This window comes from Natator depressus, chromosome 1, assembly GCF_965152275.1.
Source record: "Natator depressus isolate rNatDep1 chromosome 1, rNatDep2.hap1, whole genome shotgun sequence".
NCBI lineage: Eukaryota > Metazoa > Chordata > Testudines > Cheloniidae > Natator > Natator depressus.
Genome location: NC_134234.1, coordinates 291,688,888 through 291,709,187, shown reverse-complemented (window position 1 = coordinate 291,709,187; position 20,300 = coordinate 291,688,888). Strand labels below are relative to the sequence as shown.

The 20,300-nt window shown below is 44.0% G+C and overlaps 1 protein-coding gene across 1 annotated transcript in view; it reads right to left on the bottom strand.

The window, feature by feature from the left end:
* Positions 1–1,970: 1,970 nt before the first annotated feature.
* The window catches only part of LOC141990068 (uncharacterized), a 58,527-nt gene continuing 40,197 nt past the window's right edge, over positions 1,971–20,300 (bottom strand). The window contains exons 7-9 of the mRNA XM_074957065.1: positions 8,054–9,192; positions 7,015–7,474; positions 1,971–1,998 (exon numbers count right to left, since the gene is read on the bottom strand). Coding sequence (XP_074813166.1) covers positions 1,971–1,998; positions 7,015–7,474; positions 8,054–8,636 — 1,071 coding nt within the window. The 5' untranslated portion in view covers positions 8,637–9,192. The remainder of the gene's footprint in view (positions 1,999–7,014; positions 7,475–8,053; positions 9,193–20,300) is intronic.

The following is a 20,300-nucleotide window of genomic DNA, read 5'->3' as shown; positions in this document are numbered from 1 at the left end:
GATGCCCTTAAGGAAAAGATTGAATATGCAAGATTGAATTTCCATTTAATTAATTAATTTATTTAATAGTCTGAAAATAAAAGCTTGGAAGAATTCTCTAACATACTGATCATGGATCAATTCTTGAGAATTTTCTCTGAGCATGCCAAGTTGTAGATGTAACACCAAACAGAAAATGGCAAAAGAGCAGTTTCTGGGTTGGAGAGTTTCCCATTTATCTGATAAGATTATCAACAATTACAAAGGAGAGGTAAAAAGAAAAGGAGTACTTGTGGCACCTTAGAGACTAACCAATTTATTTGAGCATAAGCTTTCGTGAGCTACAGCTCACTTCATCGGATGCATACTGTGGAAAGTGTAGAAGATCTTTTTATACACACAAAGCATGAAAAAATACCTCCCCCCACCCCACTCTCCTGCTGGTAATAGCTTTATCTAAAGTGACCACTCTCCTTACAATGTGTATGATAATCAAGTTGGGCCATTTCCAGCACAAATCCAGGTTTTCTCACCCCACCCCCACCCCCACCCCCCCACACACAAACCCACTCTCCTGCTGGTAAAAGGAGAGGTATAGACTATACAGGTCTCTTCCCCGTCCTCAAAATGTAGATACTATAGTTTAGCACAGAGAAGCAAATCAAAGAGTCACCAGAATTAAAACACTATTGTTAACCATTTGCAAAGGCAGAACACCTTACTCCACTCTGCCATAGGAAAGGTAAGGAGCTGGCCACACTGCCAACAGACCTGCACTCATTTCTGGCTAGATTGTGTGTTTTAGCCACAGCTCACATTGAACTGGAGATAGGGCAGCTTCCATAGCACTAGGGATGTGCACTCAGTAGTGCTTTCTCATTCATGCTTCTACATGGTGCAGTATGTGCTCTCCATGCCAGTCCAGCTCTAGGAGGAGGTACATGGAACCTTGTTCACACCACTCGAGTCTCTGTGACCTATAGGATTTCTGGTACCACTGCTGGTATTAAGGTTCTATAATTCTGTGCCCCAGAAGCATAAGAACTGGAATGTGCCCAGCTCCTGCTTAGGAATATGTAAATGGAGAAGTTCACAGCATGTCAAAAAAACTGCACTACTGAACATATCCTGTGACCCTTTCTACACTTACACTTTTAGCTCTTGCCAACTGTTTCCAGCATTGTACTTCTAAGTGCATGGTGGTTTTAACCCTCTTTGACAGTTGTATTACTCAGGTAAAAATCAATGGACACTTGGTTAGAAGTGCTTATCTTCCTTGGTAGTCTTTAAACTTTGATTAGACCTGAGCTAGGGCTTTTAAAACATGTCTATAGCAGGCACAATTGACCTCATTAACCTTACTCTAAACAGAACCATTCCTTGTAATCTTTTCCTCTTCTTTTGATTCTTTGTATCATCAATCTTTCAAAATATAAAGAAAGGTGAGTGCTTCCCAAGCTTAACTAACTGCAAAAATAATTATTCTCCAAAAAAAGGAAGAGAAAGGAAATTGGTGCATTTGGTATTCATTATTAAAATGATTAAATATTCAAAGGTGATGCATTCCAGAAATATTTCCATCCCTAATACAAAGTAAAATTTTTTGCTCAGATAGAAATGTCCTCTGAATTAACAGATTAGGAGCCAGGCCACTTCTGTAATTCCATTAAATAAAAATGGTATGAATGCATAGGAACAATTTAAGTCAGTGAAAAATAAGTCAACTTATATTAGCTGAGAATCTGGCCCCAAACACCCACAAATGAACTCTTACCATTCTGGCACCGATAATGTGGCTGTATGTTTAAAGTATGCTGTGTAAAAGATGCTGGGAAAATTTGTTCAAGGGGATTTCAGGGAATGTGATTATTTTTCATATGCTAGCTGCATTGACAGAAAGGAACCTTAGGCATCTACATAATTTTCTCCGTTTGAACTTTATGGGTGACAATCCTGAAGACCTACAGCTATTATTGGAGAAACTTGGGTAGCTAAGAAAGCATAATGTACTGGATCTCCCTGTCATAAAGAAAACAAACAAAGGTGTCAAAGATTTAAATCAGAGAAAAGTTAAATAACCTCCCAAATTATGACATCACTGCTGGAGGAAATGCAAGTATAAGAAATAGTCTGTCTTGTTACTCAAAGGCTTACTCCTTTTACCCAGATCTGAAAATAATTAAAGAAAAGGGTGATAAACTAATCTAAAACAAAATGGGTTTTTATAGGATAATAGGATAGAGCAATATCTGAGAACAAGCAGAAATTGATTTACCTTACTAATGTGCTCCAAAAAAATAAGTTAAACCTAAAGACGGTAAAGCTTTTTTGGACTGAAAATTCATAGGCTAAGGCTAAGGAAGTATAAAATTTATCCTCCCAAGCCATAACCCAAGATGAGATACCCAGGAGCCAAAATGTGAATCCTGCTCAAACTCAAGGTTGAGGAAAATGTTCTCTGGATGCAACGAGGTTTTTTAGGATCTTCCAAAATCAGGAACAAAACACACCTTTGCCAAAAAACTGTCTCCTCTCCACATACAACCCAAAAATATTGGGGAGATTGGTTACAGGAGGCCACAATACTCTCATCCCAAACCTCAACTCATCTTCCAAAAGCCTGGGAGAAGTTATGAGACTTAGTGGTTTGCCCTGGAGGTCGAGAGATTTGGCTGTTGCAGACTAGGGTGGGAGAGTATATTCTAAAATCGTGGGGCTGTTGTGGAAAAATTTCCTGGCAACAGTTCCTTCCCTCTTAAATCAAAGGGATTTCAGCTCACGTGCATTTGCTCACCACATTTGTGGCACCAAAGCAGAGAGATGGCTTTTCAAATAGGCCCAAAGCCATTTATTAACAATCTTCTTCCCTCCCATCGTCCCTCCAGAAAAAAGAAACACCCATACTCACACCTTAACCAATAATCAATCATTCTGATAAGCGCAAGTGTTTGCTTTATAAAGTACCAAGCAGGATTCCAATTGCTGAATAGCTACAGACTGCATCTGTCTGCTTTTCTCCAGCTAGGGTTTTGCCTTTGCACAGACAGACACTTCCTTTTGTTCCAGTTATAACTTCAATCAGCTGTAGAGTTGCCAACCCTCCCAGATTGGCCGGGAGTCTCCTGGAATCAGCAATCTGGGAGATTTTAATAGACCACTAAAAGTCCCATCGGTGGCACAGCGGGGCTAAGGCAGGCTCCCTACCTGCCTAGGCTCCGCGTGGCTCCTGGAAGTGACCGGCAGATCCCTCCAGCTCCTAGGCACAGGGTCGGTCAGGTGGTCTCTGCGCACTGCCTGCCCTCAGCCCCAGTTCCACAGCTCCCATTGGCCAGGAACCATGGCCAATGGGAGCTATGGGGGTGATGCCTGCAGGCAGTGGCAGTGCACAGAGCCACTTGGCCACCTCTAGGAGCCTAGGAGTCAGACATGTCAGTCGCTTCCGGGAGCCTCCTGAGATAAGCGCCGCCCAGCTGAAGCCCGCACCCCAACCCCCCAACCCAGCCCTGAGCCCCCTCCTGCACCTAAACTCCCTCCTAGAGCCCACACCCCTCACCCCCTCCTGCATTCCAACCCCCTGCCCCAGGCTCAGCCCAGAGCCCCCTCCCACACTTCAAACCCCTTGGCCCCATCCCCCAGCCCAGAGCCTGCACCCCCTCCTGCACCCCAACCCCCTGCCCCAGCCCAGTGAAAGTGAGTGAGGGTGGGGGAGAATGAGCAATGGAGGGAGGGGGAATGGAGTGAGCAGGGATCGGGGCCTCGGAGAAGGGACATGGCATGGGCATGGCAGAGGCATGGCCACAAGGAAGGGACGGGGCAAGGGTGTTTGGGTTTGTGCGATTAGACAGTTGCCAACCCTAGTCAGCTGCTATAACCCTGAAGAGGTCCGTTTATTGGAGGGGAAAAGTGGTGGTGGCAAAATTCCTTCTTTCCTGTTATACTTAAAATTGTGTTTTTATGAAATGAGGAGGCTAAGGTTTTTGGTTGGGCTTTTTTTTTTTTTTTTTTTGGTTTTGTTAAAGAAAAAGGATAGCCTTCCTGCCCCTTGTGGCACCCAGGCTGGAGCAGATCAGCCTGCACCATGAGTTCACTGTCAGGCTTAAACAGTTAACAATAAACAGATACAAGATTTGGCTGTCTGCGCCTTTAAACTATAAACAAACACAAAAGGGGACTGCTAAGTCACAGTGCTTAAGCAAAGGCCCTAGGGCTCTGGGGTAGCACTGAGCAGCTCTTCTCTCATCCCAGTACTAGAGGAAAGCGGGCAAGCCTTCTTAACTGGACTGCCGGCTCCCTACTAGTCTGGATCTCCTCCAGTCCCTTCTAGGCCTCAAAAACTAAGGGTATGTCTACACTACGGAATAAGGTCGAATTTATAGAAGTCGGTTTTTTAGAAATCGGTTTTATATATTCGAGTGTGTGTGTCCCCACAGAAGTGCATTAAGTGCATTAACTCGGCGGAGTGCTTCCACAGTACCGAGGCTAGAGTCGACTTCCGGAGCGTTGCACTGTGGGTAGCTATCCCACAGTTCCTGCAGTCTCCGCTGCCCATTGGAATTCTGGGTTGAGATCCCAATGCCTGATGGGGCTGAAACATTGTCGCGGGTGGTTCTGGGTACATATCGTCAGTCCCCCCCTTCCCTCCCTCCCTCCGTGAAAGCAAGGGCAGACAATTGTTTCGCGCCTTTTTTCCTGAGTTACCTGTGCGGACGCCATACCACCGCAAGCATGGAGCCCGCTCAGGTAACCGTCACCGTATGTCTCCTGGGTGCTGGCAGACGCGGCACGGCATTGCTACACAGTAGCAGCAACCCATTGCCTTGTGGCAGCAGACGGTACAATACGACTGGTAGCCGTCCTCGTCATGTCCGAGGTACTCCTGGTCGCCTGTGTGAGGTCGATCAGGAGCGCCTGGGCAGACATGGGCGCAGGGACTAAATTTTTAGTGACTTGACCAGGTCATTCTCTTTAGTCCGGCAGTCAGTCCTATTGAACCGTCTTATGGTGAGCAGGCAGGCAATATGTCCTTCTGCACCGTCTGCTGCCAGCCAAAGATGTAAAAGATAGATGGAGTGGATCAAAACAAGAAATAGACCAGATTTGTTTTGTACTCATTTGCCTCCTCCCCTGTCTAGGGGACTCATTCCTCTAGGTCACACTGCAGTCACTCACAGAGAAGGTGCTGCGAGGTAGATCTAGCCATGTATCAATCAGAGGCCAGGCTAACCTCCTTGTTCCAATAAGAACAATAACTTAGGTGCACCATTTCTTATTGGAACCCTCCGTGAAGTCCTGCCTGAACTACTCCTTGATGTAAAGCCACCCCCTTTGTGGATTTTAGCCTCCTGAAGCCAACCCTGTAAGCCGTGTCGTCAGTCGCCCCTCCCTCCGTCAGAGCAACGGCAGACAATCATTCCGCGCCTTTTTTCTGTGCGGACGCCATACCAAGGCAAGCATGGAGTCTGCTCAGCTCACTTTGGCAATTAGGAGCACATTAAACACCACACGCATTATCCAGCAGTATATGCAGCACCAGAACCTGGCAAAGCGCTACCGGGCGAGGAGGCGACGTCAGCGCGGTCACGTGAGTGATCAGGACATGGACACAGATTTCTCTGAAAGCATGGGCCCTGCCAATGCATGCATAATGGTGCTAATGGGGCAGGTTCATGCTGTGGAACGCCGATTCTGGGCTCGGGAAACAAGCACAGACTGGTGGGACCGCATAGTGTTGCAGGTCTGGGACGATTCCCAGTGGCTGCGAAACTTTCGCATGCATAAGGGCACTTTCATGGAACTTTGTGACTTGCTTTCCCCTGCCCTGAAGCGCATGAATACCAAGATGAGAGCAGCCCTCACAGTTGAGAAGCGAGTGGCGATAGCCCTGTGGAAGCTTGCAACGCCAGACAGCTACCGGTCAGTTGGGAATCAATTTGGAGTGGGCAAATCTACTGTGGGGGCTGCTATGATGCAAGTAGCCCACGCAATCAAAGATCTGCTGATATCAAGGGTAGTGACCTTGGGAAATGTGCAGGTCATAGTGGATGGCTTTGCTGCAATGGGATTCCCTAACTGTGGTGGGGCCATAGACGGAACCCATATCCCTATCTTGGCACCGGAGCACCAAGCCGGCGAGTACATAAACCGCAAGGGGTACTTTTCAATAGTGCTGCAAGCTCTGGTGGATCACAAGGGACGTTTCACCAACATCAACGTGGGATGGCCGGGAAAGGTACATGACGCTCGCATCTTCAGGAACTCTGGTCTGTTTCAAAAGCTTCAAGAAGGGACTTTATTCCCAGACCAGAAAATAACTGTTGGTGATGTTGAAATGCCTATATGTATCCTTGGGGACCCAGCCTACCCCTTAATGCCATGGCTCATGAAGCCGTACACAGGCAGCCTAGACAGCAGTCAGGAGCTGTTCAACTACAGGCTGAGCAAGTGCAGAATGGTGGTAGAATGTGCATTTGGACGTTTAAAGGCGCGCTGGCGCAGTTTACTGACTCGGTTAGACCTCAGCGAAACCAATATTCCCACTGTTATTACTGCTTGCTGTGTGCTCCACAATATCTGTGAGAGTAAGGGGGAGACGTTTATGGCGGGGTGGGAGGTTGAGGCAAATCGCCTGGCTGCTGGTTATGCGCAGCCAGACACCAGGGCGGTTAGAAGAGCACAGGAGGGTGCGGTACGCATCAGAGAAGCTTTGAAAACCAGTTTCATGACTGGCCAGGCTATGGTGTGAAAGTTCTGTTTGTTTCTCCTTGATGAAACCCCCCGCCCCTTGGTTCACTCTACTTCCTTGTAAGCAGAGGCAATAAAGTCATTGTTGCTTCACATTCATGCATTCTTTATTCATTCATCACACAAATAGGGGGATGACTACCAAGGTAGCCCAGGAGGGGTGGTGGAGGAGGGAAGGAAAATGCCACACAGCACTTTAAAAGTTTACAACTTTAAAATTTATTGAATGACAGCCTTCTTTTTTTGGGGCAATCCTCTGTGGTGGAGTGGTTGCTTGGCCGGTGGCCACCCCACCGCGTTCTTGGGCGTCTGGGTGTAGAGGCTATGGAACTTGGGGAGGAGGGCGGTTGGTTACACAGGGGCTGTAGTGGCAGTCTGTGCTCCAGCTGCCTTTGCTGCAGCTCAACCATACACTGGAGCATACTGGTTTGGTCCTCCAGCAGCCTCAGCATTGAATCCTGCCTCCTCTCATCACGCTGTCGCCACATTCGAGCTTCAGCCCTCTCTTCAGCCCGCCACTTACTCTCTTCAGCCCGCCACTTACTCTCTTCAGCCCGCCACCTCTCCTCCTGGTCATTTTGTGCTTTCCTGCAGTCTGACATTATTTGCCTCCACGCATTCATCTGTGCTCTGTCAGTGTGGGAGGACAGCATGAGCTCAGAGAACATTTCATCTCGAGTGCGTTTTTTTTTCTTTCTAATCTTCACTAGCCTCTGGGAAGGAGAAGATCCTGTGATCATTGAAACACATGCAGCTGGTGGAGAAAAGAAAAGGGACAGCGGTATTTAAAAAGACACATTTTATAAAACACTGGCTACACTCTTTCAGGGTAAACCTTGCTGTTAACATTACATACATAGCACATGTGCTTTCGTTACAAGGTCGCATTTTGCCTCCCCCCACCGCGTGGCTACCCCCTCAACCCTCCCCCCTCCCTGTGGCTAACAGCGGGGAACATTTCTGTTCAGCCGCAGGCAAACAGCCCAGCAGGAATGGGCTCCTCTGAGTGTCCCCTGAAGAAAAGCACCCTATTTCAACCAGGTGACCATGGATTATATCTCACTCTCCTGAGGATAACACACGAACGGATGTTGCTTGAACGCCAGCAAACATACACTGCAATGCTTTGTTGTACAATGATTCCCGAGTATGTGTTACTGGCCTGGAGTGGTATAGTGTCCTACCATGAAGGACGCAATAAGTCTGCCCTCCCCAGAAACCTTTTGCAAAGGCTTTGGGAGTATATCCAGGAGAGCCGCGAATGCCAGGGCAAAGTAATCCTTTCACATGCTTGCTTTTAAACCATGTATAGTATTTTAAAAGGTACACTCACCGGAGGTCCCTTCTCCGCCTGCTGGGTCCAGGAGGCAGCCTTGGGTGGGTTCAGGGGGTACTGGCTCCAGGTCCAGGGTGAGAAACAGTTCCTGGCTGTCGGGAAAACCGGTTTCTCCGCTTGCTTGCTGTGAGCTATCTACAACCTCCTCCTCATCATCATCTTCTTCGTCCCCAAAACCTGCTTCCGTATTGCCTCCATCTCCATTGAAGGAGTCAAACAACACGGCTGGGGTAGTGGTGGCTGAACCCCCTAAAATGGCATGCAGCTCATCATAGAAGCGGCATGTTTGGGGCTCTGACCCGGAGCGGCCGTTCGCCTCTCTGGTTTTCTGGTAGGCTTGCCTCAGCTCCTTCAGTTTCACGCGGCACTGCTTCGGGTCCCTGTTATGGCCTCTGTCCTTCATGCCCTGGGAGATCTTGACAAAGGTTTTGGCATTTCGAAAACTGGAACGGAGTTCTGATAGCACGGATTCCTCTCCCCATACAGCGATCAGATCCCGTACCTCCCGTTCGGTCCATGCTGGAGCTCTTTTGCGATTCTGAGACTCCATCATGGTCACCTCTGCTGATGAGCTCTGCATGGTCACCTGCAGCTTGCCACGCTGGCCAAACAGGAAATGAGATTCAAAAGTTCGCGGTTCTTTTCCTGTCTACCTGGCCAGTGCATCTGAGTTGAGAGTGCTGTCCAGAGTGGTCAAAATGGAGCACTCTGGGATAGCTCCCGGAGGCCAATACCGTCGAATTGTGTCCACAGTACCCCAAATTCGACCCGGCAAGGCCGATTTAAGCGCTAATCCACTTGTCAGGGGTGGAGTAAGGAAATCGATTTTAAGAGCCCTTTAAGTCGAAATAAAGGGCTTCATCGTGTGGACGGGTGCAGGTTTACATCGATTTAATGCTGCTAAATTCGACCTAAAGTCCTAGTGTAGACCAGGGCTAAGTCTCATTGGTAGCCCAGGCTGAGCGGATTTTTTTTTAAGCAAGGAGGTCCCGAAGGGGGCAGAGAAGGCCTCAGATCTCATTACACTTCTGATTCAAATGACTGGAGGAGTTACTGCCCGAAGGGTCAAAGCTTTGTAGTGGTCCTGGTTGTGCTGAGAAATAAAAAGAAGGAACAGGTAGACTGTGGCTGACTAGCTGGAGAAAGAAGAAATGAAAGGGAGATACGATTACATGGAGCTTCCTTGCTGTGAATCAAAACCTACATCCCCACTGGCAAATACAGTGAGAAGGGTGGTCAGCTTGAAATGTGACATGCTACTCTCACTCACGTCGCCTGCTACATATTGGGTTCTATCTTCAGAGCTAAGAAATAATTTCCCAACACCCACTTATAGGACCTTTGTTCTTAAGACCATTAAAACAAAGACAAAAATGAAGAATAGGTCTAATGCTCTGCTGACCAAACTCAGTGGCGAAATCTTATGGCCTGTGGTATTCAGGAGGTCTGACAAGATGATTATCAACGTTCCTTCCATTGTTGTTTCTTATTTCTATTATGGTAGTACTTAGAATTAGGGGAGCACTGGGCAAACAAGTAACAAACAATAGTAATAAAACTTAATTCTTACACAGTGTTTTTCATCCATAGATCTCAAAGCACTTTACCAAAGAGGTCAACATCATTATTCCCATTTTACAAATCAGGAAACTGAGGCACACAGAGAGAAAGTAACTTATCCAACATAATCCTATGGCAGAGCTGGGAACAGAACCCAAGTCTCCTGAGTGACAGTCCAGTGCCCTAGGTCACGCTGACTCCAAGAAGATGGTACCTGTCCTACACATCTTATAGTGTAGGTGAGAGATGGGATACAACACGTGAACCAGACACACAGGCCCTTATGACCTTAACATTTCTTAAGGCCCCTCCAGTGAGCCCTGGTCAGAACTGGTTCCTTTCTGGCACTGTGCTTCTTCTTTAAAGAAGAAACACTCAAAGTTTTTCTTCCAAATGCATAAAATTGGATTGTGGTCAAAATTATATCCCACAAAATGTGGTTTGAACTAGGGAAAATGCTTTGTTTGAACCCTTGCCTGCATACTGTCTTCATGATTTTATCTTTTTTTAATCTTGTTCTTAATGTTTGTGCTGTATTTGCTTGACTAATTTTAACACTTTACTCTTACCATGTTTTTGGTGCTCTGGATTTTATTAAGTTTATCCTGTCACTGTGGTTATAGATTAATTGCTATTGATTTCTAAAGAAAACATATTTTGATATATGCTTTTGACTAAATATGATTATTTTCACTGTCATTTTTAGAGTCTATTAATCTTAGAAAGTCATTTTGCTGTCTTTTCAGACAATCTGCTAATCTCACTTGCATTTTTATCGGGTATTTGATTTCCACAGTATTCTTTGTGATCTAATTCCACTGTTAAGCCCAAAAGACCCAGACGCTCCTCCACATATGTGAGAGGAGGCAACCTCAAACCCAGAATCCAAGCTCAAGGGACAGAGATGGGACAGTGCCTACTCAACACCATGTTCTCCTGTTCCTGTGTAGTCCCTGTGTTGGAGCTTCATGTTGATCCAGGCCTGTGGCTGTGGGTGTCATCATGTGCCAGCTTTTTCTTCCCTTCCCTTCACCTTCCAACTCACAATGCATCACTAAGACTGCCACCCACACACTCCAAGAGGACTCTGGGGACAGCAGGCAGTATAGGAGCCCCTAGCAGCATGGATTGCAGGAACCGTACTGTCAAGAGGAGGCAGAGAGCCAGGTAGCTGTGTACCAATTACTGGTACTGGGGTGGGCAAGTGGCTATGTAGAGGCAAGGAACTTCTTTGTGAATAGACCTTTCCTTCTGGTAGCTCCTCTAAGATCCACAGAGTTAGGGGGCCAAGTGCCCTGCTGTTTCATGGGGCAAATTCCATCCTTTATGGAAATGGTGAATGCAAACAAGTGGCATTTCCAATCCCCTATTGTTTTTCCCTAATAGGGGAGCATGGAGGCCCCAAGCTTTTTGAGAGACTTAGGGCAAAATCATTTTTTCACAGAACTCTTCCTCTTTTCTGGACTATTACTAAGATGAGGTAACCATTGTGAATGTGATCACTTTGAATTATATGGAAACCAGGGCCGGCTCTAGGTTTTTTGCCGCCCCAAGCTCCAAGAGCACAACTGCCCAAGCAAAAAAAAAAAAAAGAGTGGCCGGAATGCCGTCCCTGGAATTGTGCTACCCCAAGCATGTGCTTGCTTTGCTGGAGCCTAGAGGCGGTCCTGATGGAAACAGGAGCAATTAACTTTTAGACAGTTGCTCATTTGCACTTATTTCAGCTCTCCCATTTCAATATGTCCGTGTACTGAAGTCAACAGCACATACTTCCTTCAGCCAACTTTTAAAAATTGTGTTCATCAGCTCACTGAGCATACATGTTTATTTTCACGTTTGATTTTTTTTCTTCACTTAACACTAGGTTGTGTTTTGCACTGCATCTGCTTTTTCTTTGCTTTCAGACTCTGAAAGCTAGTGTGGATGGGGTAAGTTTCTAAAACATAGAATTATGTGGCAAGCAGATAATGGCTTGTCATATTATGTGTGCATATAGTTAACATTATTCTTTGAATTCTCAAAGTTTGCGCACATAAGGTGATTTTTCCCTGATAGGCTGGAGATGTATGCAACCTGTTAAAGAGTGAGCGCAAGCTCACGGAAATCTTGACTCCATAAGCTAATGAATCACGTGCAGGGCCACAGACTTCCACACGTCCAGGGCCATGCAATTTGCCAAAGAATCGTCCCCCACCTTCACCCTTGCTGCAGAACTGTGCACCAGAATCAGACTTTTAATTTTTAAAAGGTTATGTTTTTAGCCCTTATAGTAGCAGAGGAAACCTCCAACATGAAGAGAGTGTAAACCAATGTGATGTTATATGCCCATGTCTGCAGAGGGACTGAAAAATAGTTCTGAGGGGTGTGACCAACCTGTTCATCTCAGTTAGGGTCCCCTGGACTAAGCAATTCTATATTTTCCCAAGATGCCATAGAATTCAGCATTTCTGCCATGGATTTCCCAATTTTGCTGTCACCCTGCATCTGCCATGTTATGTTTGGGCTCATTTTCTGCTAGGACAAATCTGCAGCTGCCTCTTACTCTACAGCTATCCCCACCAGGGGGAGTTAACTGGATTACTGTGAATGCTCCTGGCCCTGTTCCATTTAGCTATGCTCCCTGCACTGCTCCATTTTAATGAGGAGTAAGAGCTGGAATCCAGCTTGCGGCCAGGGAGTTGGGGAGACACACGTGTAGGCTGGCAAGCTAGATAGCCTAAAGAACAATGCAGCAGCCAATACCTGGGAGCTGGGCTGGTGAAGGTGGCTACAAGCTTCCCTCTTCCCAGGTGCATAGGGAGAGAAAGAGGCTCTGAGGGGCTGGTGGTCTCCTGAACAATATCATGGGAACCAAAGCCAGAGAAGTGCAGCTGGACTGCCGGGACACCATAACGAAAAACCCATCTTCAAAATTAATCGTGGTGGAAAAATCAACCAATGTTATGTCAGTAAGTATTTTTAACTATGAACCATAGTTGGGGGGGGGGGGGTAAGGACAGGAGAGGAGTGCGTGAAGGCTGCTTCAAGGTGATAGAATAAATTAATGTCACCATAGAATTAAGAAGTGGCTGCTGCAGAGTTTGGTCACATTGTGCCACAGAGTCCATGGGGCCTTGATCTTTAGTAAAAACCACTGGCTATTTCTCCAAGTCTGGATTTAAATAGACTAACAAATAAGTAAAGAACGCTTCAGTTGCTGTTCAGTAACAAAACTCTCTTGCTTTTCTAGAGAGAGAGACTTAAGCTGGCTATTGCTCTCCTGTAATTTAAGATAGACTATTAAAATGGCACATTCACACTGGATGAAATTCACCCCTGTGCAGATGCCAGCAAAAGGCCTATGCGCCACTTAAGTACCATTGAAAATAGAGTGTAAGCAGCCATCTCAGCCTACTGCTGACCAACCACACAGGGGTACATTTCACCCCATAAGCATATATGTAACCAGATTTTGCTAGGAAACAATTTTAATTATATTCTTTTTATTTGGCAGGGGCTTTTATCAGAGTAATTTCTGAAGACAAGTTATTCTCTTAGGGTGAAATCCTGGCTCCACTGAAGTCACTGAACACGATGGTGAGAAATTTTGCAATGCTTGTACCTCTGTGCCAGAGAATAGACCTTTTGGGTGTTCAACAGGGTATTTCTCATCTGTACTAGATTTCTTAGTGCATAAAGTTGATTAAAAAGCAGAGATGAAAAAATTTAAACTAAAAGTAACAAAACAGGGAGGTACAGTTAGTTGGTGTGGTGAGCCAATCATGTTTAGTATTTAGCATATCTCAGAGGCATTTAGCATTTTTAAAAGATGGAGGTTTCTTCATTTGTCTTTTTGTGCTCCTGATATTAAGAATATATAGCCTCTCATTTCAAATATTTTTTCATAGTAATAAGAAAACAACTCTAGATCTGTTTTAGGCAGCCACCAAGATGTACCCAAGGGGTGTAATTATCACTTACTATATTAAAAAGAAGGTAATGCAGCACAAATGTCCCGAGATAAACAAGGATACTAGAAAAATAATTGCTTCAAGTTTTCTTTTCTTCCAGAGATACCTAATATTGCTCATTGAGTGTGTGTATATGTATATATAAAAAAATTTTAAACAAGCTTTATCCATGCCTTTTGGCAATGTAATTGGCTGCTTCTTGATTACCTAGGTAAATTGCACTTGGACCAACAAGGATTTTAAAAGTCCTGACTGATGCAAGGTAACTAAAGATACCTAATATTGAAAGTTTATTTTGTTAAGGGCAGGTGATATGCTCAACAGTGCACACAGCACACATGACCACAGTCCCTGCCCTGTGGAGCTTACAGTCTGAAGTTCTGATCCTGCAGTGTCCACATGGAGCCGATTTCAGGATCAGGGCCTAAAAATAAATACAGATAAGACACAGTGTCCCAGGATACCCAGCAGAGGCATTAGTTTAGCACTTGCTGTCAATTCACTTGTACATCAGAAATTATTGTTCATCTTCTGGCCAGAGTTCATCCATCCAAACTTATCAAAGAGACAGAATAACTGAGTATCCATATTGTCATTATCAATTAAGACATTTTGAAAGTTATTACAAATTTCCCTGTTGGGAAAAATCCAGCCCATGGGGGGATATCAGTGCTTCTGATTTTTTCAGAATTTCACTGTATCCTCACCACACGAGGTCAGCTTTTTATCTAATGACACTTTGAAAGAATAGTTTTATGTATGAAACAAAGGGCTTAATTCTGTTTCACACTACTGCATATCTGGCATAAATCCCCCTAAATCAACAGAGTTAGCCAATGTAGGTGAGATAAGGGTCAGTCGAAAAGACTTAGATAGAATACATCTACATTTCTCAATCTTAATACATTATTGAGGATCTGAGTGATCATGATGGCCATAATCAATTGTGTATTTGATATAAACTTTACGTTAGCTAATGGCAGATGGGTTAATGGATGCTCCCTTTTCCTTCCTCCTTCTCCTCATGTGGAGATATGTAGAGAGAGTTCAAGAGGGATGACTGAATTTAAGCTAACATCATAAAAGTGACACTGGGTTATAGAATACTGTAGCTGGGAAAGTCACTCTGCCCCACCCAGTTTGGACCCATAGTTTAAGAAGGGCATTGAAAAGCTAAAGAATATACACACAGCAAAAAATAATTATTTAGTGAATGATGTATAAAATAGGAAGTTAGACTGAAGGAGCTCAAATTCTACAGACTTCCAACGAGAAGACTCAGGGGAGAAAAGATCATGTTGTATAAATACTTTCAAAGGAAGAGGATAATTCACATTAACCAAAAAATGATAAAACAAAGAGTAATGGCCTAAAACTAAGGAAGGAAAAGTGTAACAGTTAAAGTAATTAAGCACTGGAATAGACCATGGTATCAGGGGAGAGGGGTCAAGCAAAGATATGAGTGAGAATGCAGTAGAAAGAAGGGATTAAAGTCAAAATTACTTTAGTGTTTGTGAAGGTGAAAAATTAATAGAAGCAGAGAACTATGTCTTCTCTCTATCCACAGAAGAGTTACAGGGCCCTGCAAACTGATCCACACAGGCAGAACTTCATAGTCTTCAGTGGATCTCTGCAGAGGGACATGGGTCTGCCCACATAGGCCAAAACTGCAAGATCAGGACCATAATGTGGACGCTGTAGTACAAGAGTCCGCATGCTACACTGCTAGTGTTCCTGATGAAGAAGGACATACTCTTGGGGTGAGAGGATAGTTCAGACTGCTGCTGTAACATGCACAAGGAGCAGACAGATGATCAGTTCACCATGACACTCTCTCTAATCGATCCTCTTTACCGCATTGAACATAAATTTGACAAAGCAGATAATCTGGCCCAGAATGATTGCAAACCACGCCACTTTCTGGTCCAAATGCAAAATTCACTGATTTGACCCTGATTCACACATAGGGGGAAGGTGAAGAAGAAACTTCATTTGACTGACATTATAAACTTTTTAACTCTAGTAGTTGCTCAGACACCACAGTAATGGACACGATATAAGATCCTAAACAGAATGGAATTCCTGGCTCCCAGAATACCCTTGGGATCAAGATAGGGGAATGGTCTTACCTGCCCTGCACTCAAAAGGGAGCAACTGGGTGATGCCCTCTGAAAATTCAGGGTGGGAAAATTCACCCTAACCCTAACCCAGACCAAGTAAGCAGCAGGAGTCTGGAGCAGGCAACTGGAATCTCTGAATATGTGGTACAATCGTATAGTCTATATTTCTTTTTTATCTGTAATATATATCCTGCTGCCCACTGCATGCAGAAAGAGAAGTCAGAGAAAGGTAAGGCCACTTCGTGGCTTCTCAGAAGACCCTTGGGTTTGGACAAGCAGAGCTGCCGCACTGCTTTCTTTCATTATCTACACAATACATAAAGGTATTTTAAGCTTCCTGGTTCAGATTTAGTAATAGCCTGTCCATAGTTCTAGTCGCAAAATGGATGAGCCTTTAGGAATAGATGATAGAACACATTCTATTCAATTAATTTTCAAATTCTTGCTTGTGTAATCCAATGAATATTTGTTTAAACGTGCTACATAGTAGTATTTGATTAAGCATGGTAAAGGAAGTCCTCCGTTGGTTTTCCATGTCCTGCAGCATTTTAAGATTCCCTCTTCTTTTCCTTTTCCAAAGGAACCTAGATATGTATAGCTTGATTTGGATGAAAAATTCCTTTCGGAGAGATGGAGACAAGTATTGAAACAAATAATGCATATAATATTTAATGATTTATCTAAGATAAAGAAGAAAATCAAAATTAATGAGAACCCTGGAAGCGAGACGGTCAGAAATAATGCTCAACATGCATGTGACTACAATATATTCTCTCTCTCATGGAGGGAATTTCAGAGAAGGATAACTTGATTTTCAGTGACCCCATCATCCTAAAGAGAATTGTTTGTATTTAGTGAGAAGGGTATGGTCTTACACATGTCTTGCAAGTGTCCAAAGATGGATTTGGATTGGATCCAGGTTCATAACAAGGTACTGTACACTTGAATACAAAAGTCTCTTCCATTTTAGGACATTTTCCAGCAGAAATCAGTTTCTAAAGAAAGATATGTGTAAAATATTGACATTATACACTGTGTACCAGTACTGTGGCCAGGTAAAGAAATAACTGAGGACAACATGGATAAGAAAACCTCAAGAGATGGAGTTCATCACCTCCAAATTACAATACTCAGAAAGTATTTCTAGAAAGGTAGGACTTGATTAGCCCATTGTTTAATCAGGTAAATTGAGGACATCCAATTCTATAGGCAGTACTGAGCATTGTGTCGATAAAAAATAGCCAGATGAGAACTTTTTTAATGTCTGGACTGTTTTCAGATTAATTGGAATACATAATTAAAGTAATTATACTCTGGTGTTATGATGGATGTCTCAGTGTTTCTTGGAAGAAGTCCAGCAGGTTGTCTGCCCAAGGTTCTTACGCAGGATAATGATTTTGAAATGGTTCCTTACTAGCAATGAGGAAAGAGTATTTGTACAGTGTCTGAATTTTACTTGTATTCATTTTTCCTTTCTGTGTCCTAAAGAAAGATGTCAATTAAGAGTAAACAATTGAAAAGATGATCCCAGGTATATTTGCTGACTAACATCACACTCTTGAAGCTAAGTGAAAAATGGCCTAATGTTTCAATATCCTTGTATATGCCATAGAACGGCTATGGAGAGCACATAAAAATTAGTCAGACACACTCTTCCCAAAGTAGATTATGGTGCAAAACAGACTGAGCTAAGCCAGGCAGGCAAATTGACATATAGCAATATTAACTAGGGGGAAAAAACAGGAAGAACGTCAGTTTTCATTTTGGTCTCAGAAAAATACACTAACCAATCAGTGTACGACAAAACACACGGAATAATTCTTTTCCTCTCTTCTGGTATGTAAACAGCTGGTAGACTCTTTCTGCACTATCCCTTTGTAAAAAGGTATGGGATAAAGTGTTAGGTCAGAAGGTTCCATGGAGGTTGGATTTGGTCATTTAGGACCCAATCTAAAGTCCACCAATCTCAATGGGAGACTCTCTGTTGATTTGAGTGATCTTCAGATTAGAGAGGAGAGTTCTGTAGAGAATAACCAGACAGCAGCAGCTGGATCCCTGTGAGGAGAAGAGAATGGGGAAGCAGGCAGTGAGAGAAAGTTGATAGGAAGCCAGGTTCAGTGGGAGAAAAGAACACTGTCAGGGAGGTGGGGAAAAAAGCAAGAGAGGAAATCACAAATGCAAGGAGCGGCTGAAATCCCATTGAAGACACACAAGTGAAGCAGTTCTTCAATATCTCATTACACTAACCACGCAGAGGGTTTGAACTGCTGCCTGAACTGCCTTTGGTTCAGTCTAAGAATTAGCAGATCATTTCTTTTTCTCTTTGAGTCAGTTCTTGCCTCTGACAGTAACAAGTCACGTTTAGTGAGGAGGATCATCAGCAGCCAATACTACTGGTAATGTGGCACTTTAATAACACAGTGTGGTCATCATGGTTGTAATAACTACTAAATCATGGGAGTCTGGGTCGTCCTTTGGTGGGCCCAGATCTTTCCCTTCCACAGAGATTGCAAAACAACTTATCCTAATAACGCAAGAGTTTCTTTGCTGTTCCCTCAGCCCTTCCTCCCTCGGTGCAGAAGGAAATGAACTAGCTCCAGAGAATTCCAAACCCTGTAGATCCTTAAGTAGGCCAGTGGCATTGCAGACCTGCCTAGTGTCCCATATCTCACATTGGATAGGTCTGTTATGCATTCCTACAGACTGGAAAGTGTCAGGCTCATCTACAAGATAACATATATTCTCCTGGACTACTGGCTAACATGGAAAGTCAGAATCCATCAGCACTCGTGCCAGTTCAACTACTGATTGTAATTAGGGTTTCTGCATATTTCACAATCTTTATTATTAACCAAGGCCTTATATCCCCACTTATGAAAGGCAACTATCCTTCACCTGTTTACAAATAAGAAACGTAAGTGTGTCTGCAATATTACTTTTGGCAGAGCTACAAATAGAACACCCAGCTCTCAGCTAAACAGACCCAACTCTCATTCACTTTGCCGCACAGCCCTTAAGAAGAAATATACCAAATTATATGCTTGTGTACCCACATTAACACCATATACATCTTTGTCCCCTTCTGCTCCTGCCTCCTCTCCATGCTATAGAACTTGGTCCTTTAGCTGAAATGATGAAGGCTTGTACTTTTTGATCCTGGGGTCCTACATTTAGTTCCTGCAGATGACCCAAACGGGAGTATCATAACTCTTGGTTATGCTATGACTAACTACGAGACTCTATTTTCTTCTTAGCGACAGGTAGAGAACCCAAAAATCTTCATCTTCAGCATTCCGGTACTATTTCACAAGTAGTTACATAAAAGACTAAAAATACAACAAAAATAGTAACATAACATCCACATTCAAAGTTATTTTATTTTGTATAATATTTTAAACAGTTATTACTATGCCAGTAGATCAAAGCAACCTCTGGAACTTTTAGTGCACAGCGGTAGATTCGACATGGCCAATTGGTGCATCATCCTGCTGCACTCTGTAGATTCCCATCCTGGCTTGCCAGGCACTAACTCACCACATAGACAAACCCTGATTTCCAGAAGTGCTGAGCACCTCCAGCCCCCTGACTCAAATGGGAGCTGTGGGCCTTCAGCACTTCTGAAATAAACAGGTACAGAGAATCCCAAGTTGGGCACCCAAAATTGCTGACGTCTTCTGAAAGTGTTGCTGTCAGATATTTCCTAGCATGATTGAAACCATTTCCAAAGCCCAATTTTTTTCTAAACTCAGGAAGTCATGCAGATTTATAATACAATTGCCTAAAACATTTGTTAAAATTGTGTCTCTTGGGTCAGGGTCAATTTATTTAAGCCACTGATTTTAATCATGATTTAAAGCTGCAAATAGCAAACCTTGATTTAAGTCAATGATTTGAATCTTATGTTGCATTTGTACTTTTTAGTTATTTTCCTAATCATAGAATAACAGAGTTGGAAGGGACCTCTGGAGGCCATCTAGTCCAACTCCCTGCCCAGAGCAGGACCAATCCCAACTAAATCATCCCAGCCAGGGCTTTGTCAAGCCTGACCTTAAAAACTTCTAAGGAAGGGGATTCCACCACCTCCCTAGGTAACGCACTCCAGTGTTTCACCACCCTCCTAGTGAAAAAGTTTTTCCTAATATCCAACCTAAATCTCCCCCACTGCAACTTGAGACCATTACTCCTTGTCCTGTCATCTGCTATCACTGAGAATAGTGATGATAGATCCATCCTCTTTGGATCCACCTTTCAGGTAGTTAAAAGCAGCTATCAAATCCCCCCTCATTCTTCTCTTCCGTAGACTAAATAATCCCAGTTCCCTCAGCCTCTCCTCATAAGTCATGTGTTCCAGACCCATAATCATTTTTGTTGCCCTTCGCTGGATTCTCTCCAATTTCTCCACATCCTTCTTGTAGTGTGGGGCCCAAAACTGTACAAAGTACTCCAGATGAGGCCTCACCAGTGTCGAATAGAGGGGAACGATCACGTCCCTCGATCTGCTGGCAATGCCCCTACTTATACATCCCAAAATGCCATTGGCCTTCTTGGCAACAATGGCACACTGTTGACTCATATCCAGCTTCTGGTCCACTGTCACCCCAGGTCCTTTTCTGC